The 13,725-nt window shown below is 41.4% G+C and overlaps 2 protein-coding genes across 2 annotated transcripts in view; one reads left to right on the forward strand and one right to left on the reverse strand.

Moving 5' to 3' along the window:
• Positions 1 to 5,642: 5,642 nt before the first annotated feature.
• Positions 5,643 to 13,725, forward strand: part of HEXO1 (beta-hexosaminidase 1) — a 29,878-nt gene continuing 21,795 nt past the window's right edge. The window contains exons 1-7 of the mRNA XM_078573326.1: positions 5,643 to 6,151; positions 6,372 to 6,455; positions 7,161 to 7,196; positions 7,488 to 7,599; positions 7,688 to 7,758; positions 7,865 to 7,995; positions 8,695 to 8,711. Coding sequence (XP_078429452.1) covers positions 5,801 to 6,151; positions 6,372 to 6,455; positions 7,161 to 7,196; positions 7,488 to 7,599; positions 7,688 to 7,758; positions 7,865 to 7,995; positions 8,695 to 8,711 — 802 coding nt within the window. The 5' untranslated portion in view covers positions 5,643 to 5,800. The remainder of the gene's footprint in view (positions 6,152 to 6,371; positions 6,456 to 7,160; positions 7,197 to 7,487; positions 7,600 to 7,687; positions 7,759 to 7,864; positions 7,996 to 8,694; positions 8,712 to 13,725) is intronic.
• Positions 12,116 to 13,178, reverse strand: LOC144701567 (uncharacterized). Its single transcript, XM_078573327.1, has 2 exons — positions 12,486 to 13,178; positions 12,116 to 12,156 (listed from the first exon to the last, which is right to left on the reverse strand). Exons 1-2 carry the CDS (start codon positions 12,994 to 12,996, stop codon positions 12,128 to 12,130), a joined length of 540 nt encoding a protein of 179 aa, XP_078429453.1. The 5' UTR covers positions 12,997 to 13,178; the 3' UTR covers positions 12,116 to 12,127.

Raw genomic sequence — 13,725 nt, forward strand, 5'->3', positions numbered from 1 at the left:
TCTTTAAACATGTATTTTAAAGTATTCATATTCGATGGATATTCGAAACGGACATCTAATTATCTGGATAAATAGCACTAGCTGATCCTACTTATACTAGAAGTTTAATTGATCCTATGGTTGTTAGTGTGGCGACACTAAGGATAGATAGTGGGTGCTCTTTGGAGAAAGAGTTCACTAAATTGATATGTACAAATCTGTGAATGGTATTATACCTAAAAGTCAATCAGGTTGATTCATGTCACGGTTGTATAAGTAATCCGTTAATCTGAGACACCAAGAACATCTCATGATTGGACGACTACATTTTGACTACAACTTACGAGCCTATTATCATGCGATTCAAACAAGTCATAGCTCAGATGTAATAAGAAGCTCACGGAGATGATTGAATGGTCAAGATGGGATCATTCACCCTCGGTATAAGAGGAGATTGACTCAAGGAAGATGATGTAGAAAAATCCCTGACCAGGGTAGTAAGTATATTTGAGAATGTGTTCTCTAATGATCCCCTTACGCATCAATGTTAATCGAATGAAGGATTAGGGTTTGACGAGAAACTATACCCTAAGTCGTTCGAGAGTATCGCGCAGATGATGGATTGTACATATATGGTAACTGATGACGGTGAAGGTTCCATGAGATACTTCAACACTACTCGGTATCTTCTAGAGCATGAGGTGTAGCTTGGCACCCAACATACTGAAAACTTAACCTATCAATTGGGTTAAATCGATCATTATTTAATTAATCTATATATTGATATAGTTAATTAATAAGGTTGACCAATAATTTTATTGGGCCACTAGAGTTACTAACTAGAACGATACGTGGGCCTAGAGGGTCACACGCAAAAGGTCATGAGGGCATTGGTGGATATATTTTACTTTTTAAGGGTTTTTGAGAAAAACTTAAAGTAAAATATAAATTGGGAAGGGGCACTCATTTAAAGCACCTAGACCCCCTCCCTTTCTCCACTTTCTTATCCACTCATCCAAGGAGAGTGTCTTTATGGTGAGAAGATCTTCTAGATTTCAAAAAGCGTTGGAGAAGAAGATGTGGAGATCCAAGCGTCGAGTGATCGCGTGGATACTTCTAAAGACTGGACGCATGAACAGCTTCAAAACGAACTCGGAACGTCAAAGTCAAGGGTGGAATGAGTTCCCCAAAAGTTACATTCAATGTTTGATTTTAAATATCGATATGAATCGATCGACACGCTTGCACATTCATGGATTTGTGTTTTCCATGGACGAACCAAGGCAGAGAACCCAACAGTGGCCACTGTGGAATTATCATGTCAAACTTGGTCTCAATTATAGGAAAAAAATTAACCTACACCTGATGTTCAGTCTTCTCCAAGTTTTTTCAAGGACCTATCTCATTTTGGTTGACTACTTGTTAATGTCAAACTTGAACTAGAAATTAAAAGTCACAATTAAAATCAGCAAAGGAAATCAAGAGTCAATATTGAAAGATAAACCTACAACTTTGTTTATGGAAGTCTGGCATGAATTCCCAATTCAAGAAATAGTATTTCATAAAACAGTCTCCTAAGCCCATTTGACTTTTTCATGTTAAACTCAAAATTTGGAGTGTAATTAGTGCTGTTTTCCTTATGTTTAATCAATAAATGTATAAAAAGTTATACTTACTAAGATACAACTAGCTATTGATAAGTACAAATCGTCTCCACGGCAAATGGTGATTAGGGATTTGAAATTTCTTAAGTGGTGCTTAAAGGGTGAGAGTAGATGACTAAAATAAGAGAAGGCATGACTGGGGAAATGGTCAAGTAAGAAGGTAATATTGAATATTTAATAAGATTGAGGTGAGTAATACGAAGAGTAAAGATATGAGATAGATATTAAAGTAGGCGAATGAGTGAGTGAGCAATTATGGATGAAGGAAAGAGATGGTTGCGGGATGCGAAGGCAGAGAGAGTGACACAGATGAAAGTTAATGTCTGAATGGATATCATTTATAGTTTAGTTATGAAGGGATGATGAGGTGAAGAGAAAGAGAAAAGTGAATTTGAGGGGTTAAGCGATGATGCTTGGCATGAAATGTGTTGGGAAAATAGGAGGAGATAAATCAAACATAGTAACAGTGACGAAGAGGATGCAATGTTTGGAGAGAAAACTTACCCTAGTTCAATATGTTCTGCTATGACCGCATCACTTTGCTGATGTAGGCAAGCTCATTACTTTATTTGTTTCTCTCCTTAATCACTTAAGACACCATTGAAGCCTTTGATGGATCCCCAACTTCACTCTCTTTCAATCAGCTTACACAAATGGAAAGCAAGTTTAAAGGTAGTTTTTACAGCAATAGATGCCTCAATATACAGATTCCAGTGCACTGATAAAACAAGGGGATAAAGAAAAAGGTTCCCACAAAATTTCAGCTAGACAAGTCTTTTGGATTGTTTGATGTCAAGCCTTGAAGTTGGATTAATTTCGGTCATTGTTCCCCCTGCATCACAACTAGGGTTTCACATCCTTAATTCTTGCAAAGATCCTTCCTTGATCGGAGCGGGAGAGAGGGAGAGGGAGGGAGGGAGTGAGAGGGAGGGAGTGAGAGTGGGAGAGGGAGAGAGGGAGAGGGAGAGGGCGAGAGTGGGAGAGGGAGGGGGCGAGAGGGAAGATGTGCAAGAATGAGAGGGAGAGAAGGAGAAAGGGTGAGAGACGGAGAGTAGGAGAGGGAGAGTGAGAGGGTGTGAAAAAGAGATTGCAAGAGGGAGAGGTAGAGAATGAGAGTGAGAGAGGGAGAAAGAGGAAGATGGAGGCCTTACTGAGTTGGGCAGTGCAATGGCGTCAATGGTGACGGCAAAGGCATCAGCAGTGTGAACAGATGGATCAACGAGGGGGCAGAGGAGTGCTATGCTACATTCACATGGTTCATGCTGACCCGCTCCTCTCCCACCATGTATCATTTTATATAATATTAGTATATTTTATATACATCCAGTATTTGGTTTGATTTGACATGCGATTTGGAAGCAGACTAAATTTTTTAGCAGTCCTACAAAAAGGCTGACCAACAGTTGGGTGCAGTCTAGTCTGACCAAAACTTCTGTCAGACCATGTCCTTCCATACTCCCTGCATTCCTTAAACATTTGGTGGGAATATCCATACTGTATTGTGCGACCATCCCTAGTTATCTGGGTTGGTACAATGGACATATTAGTGGACGGACAAGGCGATGCTTGTAGGCAAACTAATGACTTTGTGAAAAAATATTTAAAGAAAATAAATATATTATATGGTTTTATTATTAAGACTTTTAAGAAATGTGCACTAGGCAGAAGGTGGTGCGCATCATAAAAAGGCAGCATGCTCTCAACTAGCTTAGAAATTTTTTTTACAAAGCTTGATTAGAGAATATTGTATGCAGGAAATGAGTGGGCACTTGAAAAACTAGACATGGTTGTCCAATGCAATTCATTTCACAAAGTGTGCCAAAGTTGGATCACACTAGACCAGTTGCGCAATGTGTGGTGCATTTTTGGGTGGGAATTTGCACGATTTGGGAAATATTTATATTACTAAAAACTTAAATTTTTGAAGTGTATACTCCTATCAACATCATATTCATGTAGTAGATTTACTGTGAATTTATTTTATAGTTCAAAAAGTTGAATTAATTTTTTTTAGATTTTTAGTTCAAATTTTTTTACCACACTGCACATTGCACAAAAGTTATTCATTTGCTCAAATTTGAGCATGTATACGAAAAAAAAAAACAAACTAGAGATTGACACGCCTAAAGGACGACAACACATGACATTGGCGAATAGGTGATGAAATCAATGAGGGTGCCCATACCAACAAGCATTTAAGTCAGTCATATGAGCTTTGTACAAGTTTAACGTTGTTCACGTCAATGTCAAGGTCAATGTCGATGTCATCATCAGACTCGTGATAATGAAATATTGCAATCAAAATTATCAAGTAAAATTTGACAAAAAAACCGCATATGAATCACTCAGTCAATCAACGATTTATAAATTTCAGAAGGATGAGAAACTGATTCAAAGTTTGAAGAAGATATCAGAAGGGTATGAAGCAGATTAGAGATTTCATAAAATAAATTACCGACAAAAAAACTCTCTCATATGAAAACATAATGGAACTAGAGCAGATTGATACAAACTTCAAAGATAACATATTGTGAAGCAAAGATTGAATTTAAAACAATGAGGATAATTTTCCTTGGTTGCGACCCTTTGTTATTGTCATCGAGTCACGAGTCGACGTCATCACCATGGCAGTAAATAGTCACGTCATCATAGTTGAATGATGTCAATAGACAATGAATAGATGATGAATGTTGATACTGGCAGTGAAGAAATTGACTGCTCAAGGGGGTGGGGGGTGGGGGATGATGTGCACGTTGATTGCCCCAGATGTGGATACGACTACGTGGTCGATTAGGTGTAAGCAGCCACCCCCTTGCGGGGTTTGAGGCATAGCCCCGAAACCTAAACAGTAGACATGGCGCCTCACGGCATAGGGTGGTGCAGATACATGATAATGTGGAGGTGGGATAGTGTAGTCAGCACGAGATGGCAACATAAAATGGATGTTAACACAGTAACACAGCGGCATAGGGCGCCAGGCAGCATAAATGACGTGACAACGCAAATGTCACATAGGGAGAGGAACGGCGGCGCAGGTGACTAATGGCACACGATGTCTAATGGTGCAAGGGGTGTGGGGGTACAAAGACACGGGGTGAGACAATTCTATCAGCCGTCTCTATGGTAGTGGCCGTAGAGAGGGAACTAGGGCAATTATCGAAAAGGAAAATTCACTTTAAAAAATAACCCAAATGATTCATACATCGATGGCCTATTAGTAGGCCTTAAAAGAGGAATAAAATTACCTTAATTTCAGAAAATTCAATAATAAACTAAATTAGGGTCCTTGACCGGGGGTCGACACCGAAGGCATGCCATAACCTGGGTTGTATCCTCCTAAGGCGGTGATGTCAATCGGGTTGTGAAACATGGTCGTGTGCTTCACTAGATACCGAAGTCTAGCTTATTTGTTCTAGACTTCATTATTAAGTCAGAAAAATAATATCAGTTGTGGTTCACCTTCGGGCATGCCTCATTCGCTTTGCTATTATTTTTCAGACATATTTGGCATGGCGAAAAAAGTTTGTTCCGAGATGTATTTGCCGGTATTGATCCAAATTTGGATGCTCAAGTGGAATTTGGAACAGTCCAAAAACTTAGAGACCCAACTACAAAGAGAAAGGCAGTATAATACAAATTCCCTCACCTATTTTTTGATTACATTTGCATTTTTTCAAATATTCAATCCCAACTAAATAGAAATAGGGGTGGAAGCTATAATTGTAAACCAAGATCGAATCTGCGGAAGCATTGGTTTCTACGTTCTTGTTAATCTCTACTCTGGGAATAATTGTTTTCGCTATTTAGAGAGCCTCCTAAGGTTCCTACTAAAAAATAAAATAATTTTGCATTATCCCCAATTGAAGTAATGAACTCCCCATATTTTAAGACTCTAGAATTTACCCCTAATGCTCTTTCTAGTCAACTAATAGAGTTGGGCCTATGAAATAATATATGCCCAATTATTTTTCAACCGTCTTTTACACGTGGTCTCCGACAGCTGCCTCAGAGCAGAGTCGTTGTTCGTCGTTATCTGCGATCTCAACGATGAGCTTTTTCGTCAAATAATTTACTCCGGATCGATTACGGATCGTTCTCTGCTGGGATAATTTGCTCAAGAAATTGGGAGATTGTTTGGCGATCGGCATTCCAACGCCATGCTGGCCGAACTCTGGAATTTGTTCTTGTTGTTCTTCCTAATTCAAGGGTTTTGTCCTGATCTGATCGCCTGTAGGACCGTTCCGGCGAGTGAACTCTCACTCAAACTCGATGAATCACTTCCTTTGCTGTGGCCGCAGCCCATGGAATTCCGTCACGGCAATGAGACACTGTCTGTCGACCCGAAATTGGAATTTCGCGTCGTGGGAGCCGGCTCGAATTCTTCGATTCTAGCGGAGGCGTTGGAGAGATATCGTGGAATTGTGTTCAGACATCGGACGAAGTCCTCGCCGAGACCGACATTCGATCTCGGCAGATTAACGATCGTCGTCTCTTCTGACAGTGAAGAAGTATGATGTCCTTTACTCTGGTCACTCCTCAAAAAGTAGTACATGATTTCCTTGTTACTATAATAGAGAATTTCAAATATACCGATCTAGAAGAGTGGCGTACACTCGTCATTGGAATGTCGCGAGTGAATCTATTGATTGTGTTTTCAATTTCTGGTATTTCCTCTTGGTTTTGAAAACATTCTGTTGACGCTGGGCGCTGCGCTTTTTTAATTGACAGCTGCAACTGGGTGTCGATGAAAGTTACACGTTGTTCGTCGCTGGGCGTAACCCGCTCTCAATTGTCGCAGAAGCTACTATTGAGGTAAGTACGCTCCGTTCGACGAAGAAATTAGGTGGATTATTCAGGCTAAATTGTATCAGTATCAGAGTCGGGATTCAGAACTATGTTTAAAATGATAGTAGATAATTAGACATCGTTCCTTCTCCGTTCATCGGATTATGTGGATAATCCAGTGCATCGCTTCTCAAGATTTGAAACTAAAATCTAAACTTTTTTTCTGAAAATATCCGTAAGAGATTCCGTAAGAGAGCCAAGCACCGGATCAGCAACCGAGTATTGATTTCAATCGAGCCAGTGTTCATTTGAGACACAGCTCATATTTGATGTTATCCTTCTTAGGGGCAGATTTGATAAGTTTATTAATTACTGGTGGCCTTTTACCTTTGATTAGTAACAGTAGTAGAGAGTAAAAACTGATCGAGAGCTGAGATATATAAATAATTTGTTTTCATTCCATTTGATTATGTACTGATCAAATTTCACTGAGGACCCTTATCGTTGTTGAGTTAGACGATACAATAATTCTTAACTTTCACATAACTGATTTTTTGTGGTTTTTCTAACTCTTCAGGTCGAACATCGTGACTTTTATGTCTTGTTTTCTTACCATCTGTCTTCTTGACAAATCATGCCAGAATTCGCCTCATGAATCCAATGCTCCCACTTGTCATCTCGCAACACTTTCTCATCATATCTCATTTTATTCTAAGTATGTTTTCTTGTCAGGCGAACACTATTTACGGGGCAATCCGTGGGCTAGAGGTATTCTTATTCCAGTTGTTATTTGTTATTTTATACTCAAAAAAGGAAATATCTTCATTGTAAACATGTAGAAAGTTTGAACAATAAAGTCGAAACTAAATTGAATTGATTTCTTCTGTGTCTAAGGTCATTTCAATTGAAAATTTCATTGTGATTTTTAGACAGGAAGGTTTGGCAAGAATATATTTGGTTTGAGAAATAAATCCTAAAAAATGTGTTTCTATCTTTTGATATTATAGATGTATTTCATTTGATACTTAAAGTGGCGATTCTTTTTGGTGTCTTTGTCAGACGTTCAGTCAACTATGCAGTTTTAACTTCAAAACTAAAGAAGTTCAAGTACATAAAGCACCTTGGTATATTAATGATAAGCCTAGATTCACGTTCCGTGGGCTGCTTATTGGTATGCACATGTTATAATTTTCTGGCTTGAATGACATTATGGAACACTTGAAAATACTCGTAGTTTATTACTCATGATGCTTCTGCAGACACGTCACGGCACTACTTACCAGTCAATGTGATTAAGCAAGTGATCGATTCTATGTCATATGCTAAGCTTGTGAGAGCTCATTCTTAATCTTTTAAAGATTTTTTTTGAAAATCCAGCTCTGATTTATGTCAAATTAATAAATTTTATGCGTATATTTTAAATTTTTCATTCACAGAATGTTCTTCATTGGCACATCATCGATGAACAAGCTTTTCCTCTTGAAGTCCCATCATATCCAGATCTCTGGAATGGTTCCTACACGAAATGGGAAAGGTATACAATTGAGGATGCGTATGATCTTGTTGAGTAAGTCCCTCCCATTCTTGTCTCTTAAATATTCTTAGATTTGATGCTCCAGTTCGTATTTGAATATTGTAGCCTGAGGCCTTAAATGAGATCTCCATCTCAGAAATAAAATTTCTAAGCTGGCATTGTATACAGGATATTGCATGACGATATGAGAAGATATTCATGATATGCTTTTCAGACGCATGAAGGGATAGTGCATTGCGGCTTATATTTCCTGTAACATTAAAAATATATGAAAATATTTGAAACTCTAAATTGGTCTACTCATTACGTTTAGGGGGAGGCTTAATAAACAAATTTATCATATTGGAGAAGTACAAAAGTTCTATTATTATCAGGAAGTATTAGGGCGTCCTCTTCCAAATTTCTCAGGTTCTGATAAAGGTCAGAAATTACTGGTTAATGCGAGAGTTATGACATAGCCCAAAGGTAGCACTGATATCATTTGTCCTCCGATTAATAGTTATAGTAAAGGAAGAGCCTTAAAATAGCCCCACTCATCGTTCCTCTTGGTTAAGGTAATACTCAAAACGTAAAATTGATTTGTGAATTAATCTTACCTAACAACTTGGTGCATCTTCAATAAAATTTATGCATTGATCTTTCAATATTCCTTGCAGTCTTTTACCCCGTCATTTTTTCTGATTAACTAATTTGGTTTTTTGTCTTTTCATGTATATTGGTCGTATCTCATAGATACGCGAAAAGAAGAGGTACGTCCTAATTACAAGCTCAAATTTAAATTAATAAAATAATTTTCTTCTTTCCAGGTCCCTAGATTTTTGTAAATGTGATTAATGGAAAGAGAAAAAAGAAGAGAGAAGAATTTGGGGCAAGAAGGAATAATTTTTATTGCTGAACTGGGCCCCCTTTTATAGAAGAAAAACTTCACTTGTTAGAAAGGGAATATTCCTAAGGAATATTCCTGTTTCTTGATCATATATTTTGAATATATGACTGTTTGAAACAGAGAGGTCCAGCTGCTTTTAAAGCAGCTGGACTCTCCAACGGCTGGGTTTCAGCCGTTGGAGAGTTGGGCCTGACTGTGGTCAGGCCCAACATATATTAGGCCCTACTGGGCCTAATATATGGGCCCTACTGGGCCTACACTAATGGGCCCTTAATGGGCCCTTAGTGGGAAGTTAGGCGGCCCATGTTGGGCCTGAAGTAGTTATTTTTATTAATATCTCCTAGGGTTAGGCTATTACAGAGTACAAGGCCTCGGGCCCATTAGTTAGCTTAAACCCTACTAAGTATCCTCCATGACCTAACACCCCCCCGCAAGTTGGGTATAGATGTTGATCATGCCCAACTTGGACACCAACACCTGGAATTGTGGGCCTGGGATGCCCTTCGTGAAGATGTCCGCGGTCTGTTCCAACGTAGGAACATATTGCGGGACTATGTGTCCTTCGTCAATGTTCTGCTTGATGTAATGCCTGGCCACTCGTGCGTGTTTCGTGCGCTCATGTTGGACGGGGTTCTTCGCCATCGCAATGGCTGATTTGCTGTCTGACTGCAAAATCATACCTTTACCGTCATATAAGCGTAGGTCCTTCAGGATGCCTTGGAGCCACATGCCCTCGCAGACTCCCTTCTTCAAGGCTCGAAGCTCTGCTTCGGCACTTGAGAGGGAAACTTCCTTTTGCTTCTTGCTGCGCCATGTAACAAGGTTGCCACCGAGGAAGCTACAGTACCCGGAGGTAGAGCGGCTGTCTTCAAAGGACCCTGCATAATCAGAGTCAGTGTATAAAGTAACACTAGGCTCACCTCCTGTCCGGAAGTACAGTCCCTGTCCAATAGTTCCCTTCAGGTAGGCTAAAATTCTGTCTGCTGCGCCTTGATGAGACTCCCGTGGATCGTTCATGAACTGACTCAGGGAGTTAACTGCAAACGCAATATCAGGTCTCGTATGATTGAGGTATAGGAGTTTACCAATGAGCCTCTGAACGAGGTCCTGTCCACCGAGCATCCTTCTCATGCTGTTGTGCCTTCAGTTTGACATTAATGTCGACTGGTGTGGCGGTTGGACGACAGTCCAGCTTACCGGTTTCTTTCAACAAATCTAGAATGTACTTGTGCTGAGACAGTACAATCCCAGTCCCTGAGTATGCCACTTCAATTCCTAAAAAATACGTTAGAAGTCCAAGCGATTTAATATCAAATGATGAAGACAGGTACCTTTCAAGGTTCTGAATTTCTTCGTCATCGTTCCCTGTTATGATTATGTCATCCACATAAACAATTAATATTGCTACCTTACCTTCCTTACCGTGCTTTATGAAAAGTGTATGGTCTCCTTCGCTCTGGAAGTATCCTGCTGTCAACATGGCCCGAGAGAACTTACCGAACCATGCTCTGGGGGACTGCTTAAGTCCGTATAGGGACTTTCTGAGGCGGCAGACGTCGCTGGGTTTGTCGCTTACCTGATATCCAGGAGGTTGTGCCATATATACCTCCTCTTCAAGTTCTCCATGTAGGAAAGCATTCTTCACGTCGTACTGGTGTAGTTTCCATTTGTAGATTGCTGCTAGTGCAATCAGGATTCTGACCGTGTTTAGTTTTGCGACCGGGGAAAACGTCTCATTGTAGTCAATCCCATATGATTGCTTATACCCCTGGGCCACCAATCTGGCTTTGTGTCTTGCAATTGACCCATATGAATGGTACTTAACCGTAAAGACCCATCTACAACCTACTACCTTTTTTCCCATAGGGAGGGGGCCTACTTCCCAGGTGCCGTTCTTCTTAAGTGCTTCCATCTCCTCGTCCATTGCCTTTCTCCATTCTAAGGATGTCAGAGCTTCTCTGACGTTCTTTGGGATAGACACAGCTATCATAGCCTACACAACCTGAGTGTATTCTGGGGAAAAACGACTGTAGGAGACATAGTTGCTTACCGGATAGAGTTTGGTCTTCGTACACTTCCGGGTTCCTTTACTAACCGCAATCGGCCATCCATAGTTGCTTCGGTTTGGTTCTTCTGCTGGTATTTGTTCTTCACTTATGGCGTCGGCTATCGGGCGTGGTCACTCATTTTCCGTCAAATCCGGCACAGTGCCCTCTTTAAGTTCCTCTGCACTATCCCTATGGGAAAAACAACTAAACTCCATACCTTCGGCATCTCCTTCCTCTGATTCCAAGTAGTCCCCGGATCTGTCTGTTGTCTCATAAAACATCCTGACCTCGTCGAATCTTACATCTGCAGAGATGTACACTTTCCTTGACTCCGGATGGTAGCACTTATACCCTTTTCGCGTGGTAGAGTAGCCCAAAAATACGCACTTTTACTGCCCGATGATCCAATTTACCTGCATTGTGGACATAAACATACACAACACAGCCAAATACTTTGGCCGGCAGGTTAGTCTTTAATGTTATGTTAGGAAATTCAGCGGATAATAGGTCGATTGGGGCCTTGAGTCCCAATGTCTTTGACGCTGTCCTATTTATGAGGTGTGTGGCCGTAGCTACTGCCTCATTCCAGAGATGTTTAGGGCAATTTCCCTGAAATAGGAGTGCCCTGGCCGATGTCATAATATGGCCAATTTTCCTTTCAGCAAGCCCATTTTGCTGAGGAGTATTTACACATGAAGATTGATGAACAATTCCCTTCATTTCCATGTAGTTATTTACTTCTCCACAAAAGTATTCCTTGGCGTTGTCTGATCTCAAACATTTAATCCTTTTCCCAAACTGATTTTGAATCATTTCGCAAAATAACAGAATAATAGATGGTACTTCTGCCTTGGATTTCATTAGATATACCCATGTATACCTTGTGAAATCATCTACGAAGAGAACAAACCATTTCTGGTGAGATAAACCAGATATGGAGCAGGGGCCCCATACATCACTATGAACACACTCGAAGGCCGAGGAGGCTCTGTGGTTCGTACTGAAGTATGGGGATCGTTTGAGTTTCGCGAATTGGCAACTCTCACAAATTAAATTTTCAAAAGGAATTCCTTTAAACATATGAGGATGCAACTGTTTTAAGATATGAAATGAGGGGTGTCCTAGTCTCCTATGAAGAAGGATGACCCGCTCCTCGCTCTGGGCAGTATAGACCATCGACTGCCCTTCTCCTTCCCATGATTCATCTAGCACGAGAAGACCACCTCTCCGGCTAACAGATGAAATCTTCTGTCCGGTGTCCTTTACACATAAAAAACAGCAGTCAGAATCCAAGGAGAACCGCCACCCGGTATTCTCCACTAGCTGAATTAGAGACAAAAGATTTGCCTTTAATTCAGGAACGTGAAGAACACCCTGCAAGATTTTTCCTTTAATGAGGATTGTTCCTCTTCCTTCTACCCGTAGGACTCCACCATTGGCGGTAAAAACTTTAAGATTCCCCTTCTCAGACTCATAAGTCTGAAATAAGGACCTGTGGGGTGACATGTGATCTGTCGCCCCTGAATCCAGCACCCATGATACAGAAATTGATTTAGTATTTGTAAAAGTGGTAAATGCGAAACACTTACCAGACTGCACGAGGGATGTTGAGCTCATCTTCTGCAGGATTTTGCTTATTTCCGCTTGAATAAGCTTCTGAATGTCGCTCCCTGATTCCTCCTTCTCGGTGGAGGGTGGTTGGTCGCCTTCGCTGGCCACGTAGGCCTTCTTCTGCTGACCTGGGTTCCAGGTCCCTTTCTTGATCTGCTCCTCCTTCCACGCCAGCCTTTGACAATCCCGCTTGATGTGCCCTGGCTTTCTGCAGTACCCACAGATCAGTTCTGAGGTGTTACCTTCCTTTGGAGGGGCTTTGGCTTGCTGAGAAGATGGTGCCACAGGCTGTGGTGGTGCCCCAGGTTGAGACTCCTTTTTCGCTAAGTGAGCAGCAACGATAGGTTTGGAGGTTTCCCCTCCCTTGCTACCCAATTTCTTCCTGCTTTGTGCTCCTTGGAGCTCTGAAATTGCCTCTGCTAGCGTGGGAAATCTTTCCCGGTGTAGCAGCTGACTTCGGAGGGTCTCGTACTCGGAATTGAGGCCCATCAGAAACTGCAGAGTTCTGAATTTTACTTCACGGAGGAGGTATGAGGGGGAATTTTTATCACCTGTGGGCCACAGGAGATCTAATTCCCGCCAAATCGCCTTCAGCCTGGCCGAATAGGTGGAGATCGTCAGATTTCCCTGCTTTAGCGTCCGCTCTTGCTCGCGGAGATCATAGACCCGAAAATCGCTGTGCATTTCTGCACATGACTTGTTGACTTCTAACCAGAGGTCCCTGACGCTGTCGATCAGAAGGTAGTCATCCTTCTGTTCGTCTTCCATATTCTTCAACATCCAATTCATAATGAGAGCCTCTTCCGACTCCCATACTTCCCAACCGGCTTCGTCTTCTGACGGAGCTTCTTCAGTCAGGTGTCTCCCAAGGTAGGCTGCCTTGAGAGCCCTCTGTACCATAGTGATCCATTTTTGGCCATTTAGGCCATTGTACTTCATGTCCAGGTCGGGTAGGACAGGCCTTCCCTTGACTGGTGTGGTGAACTGCATGGCGGCAGGGGCTGCTGGGGCAGCAGCTGGAGTGGAGGCAGCTAGGGAAGCAGCTAGGGAAGCCAGCTCCTCAGCCTCCTTTTCTGCTTTGGCTGTGGCTCTGGTTCTGGACTTTCCCATAGAAATTTTTAAAAGAGAAAAAAGTCACAGAAATCAGAACTTCACTAGACCTTCTGGTGGGCTTCAAACAGTGCTTCAGAAATGCCTCGAACAGGGCTTCAAACAGTG

This window comes from Wolffia australiana, chromosome 1, assembly GCF_029677425.1.
Source record: "Wolffia australiana isolate 7733 chromosome 1, ASM2967742v1".
In the NCBI taxonomy this organism is placed as follows: Eukaryota; Viridiplantae; Streptophyta; class Magnoliopsida; order Alismatales; family Araceae; genus Wolffia; species Wolffia australiana.

Excerpts from the sequence above, each read along its gene's own strand:
- LOC144701567 (XM_078573327.1), bottom strand. The coding sequence starts at position 12,996 with ATGGGCCTCAATTCCGAGTACGAGACCCTCCGAAGTCAGCTGCTACAC. Across the intron at positions 12,157-12,485 it reads AACATCCCTCGTGCAGTCTG|GACACCGGACAGAAGATTTC; the intron begins GTAAGTGTTTCG and ends TTATGTGTAAAG.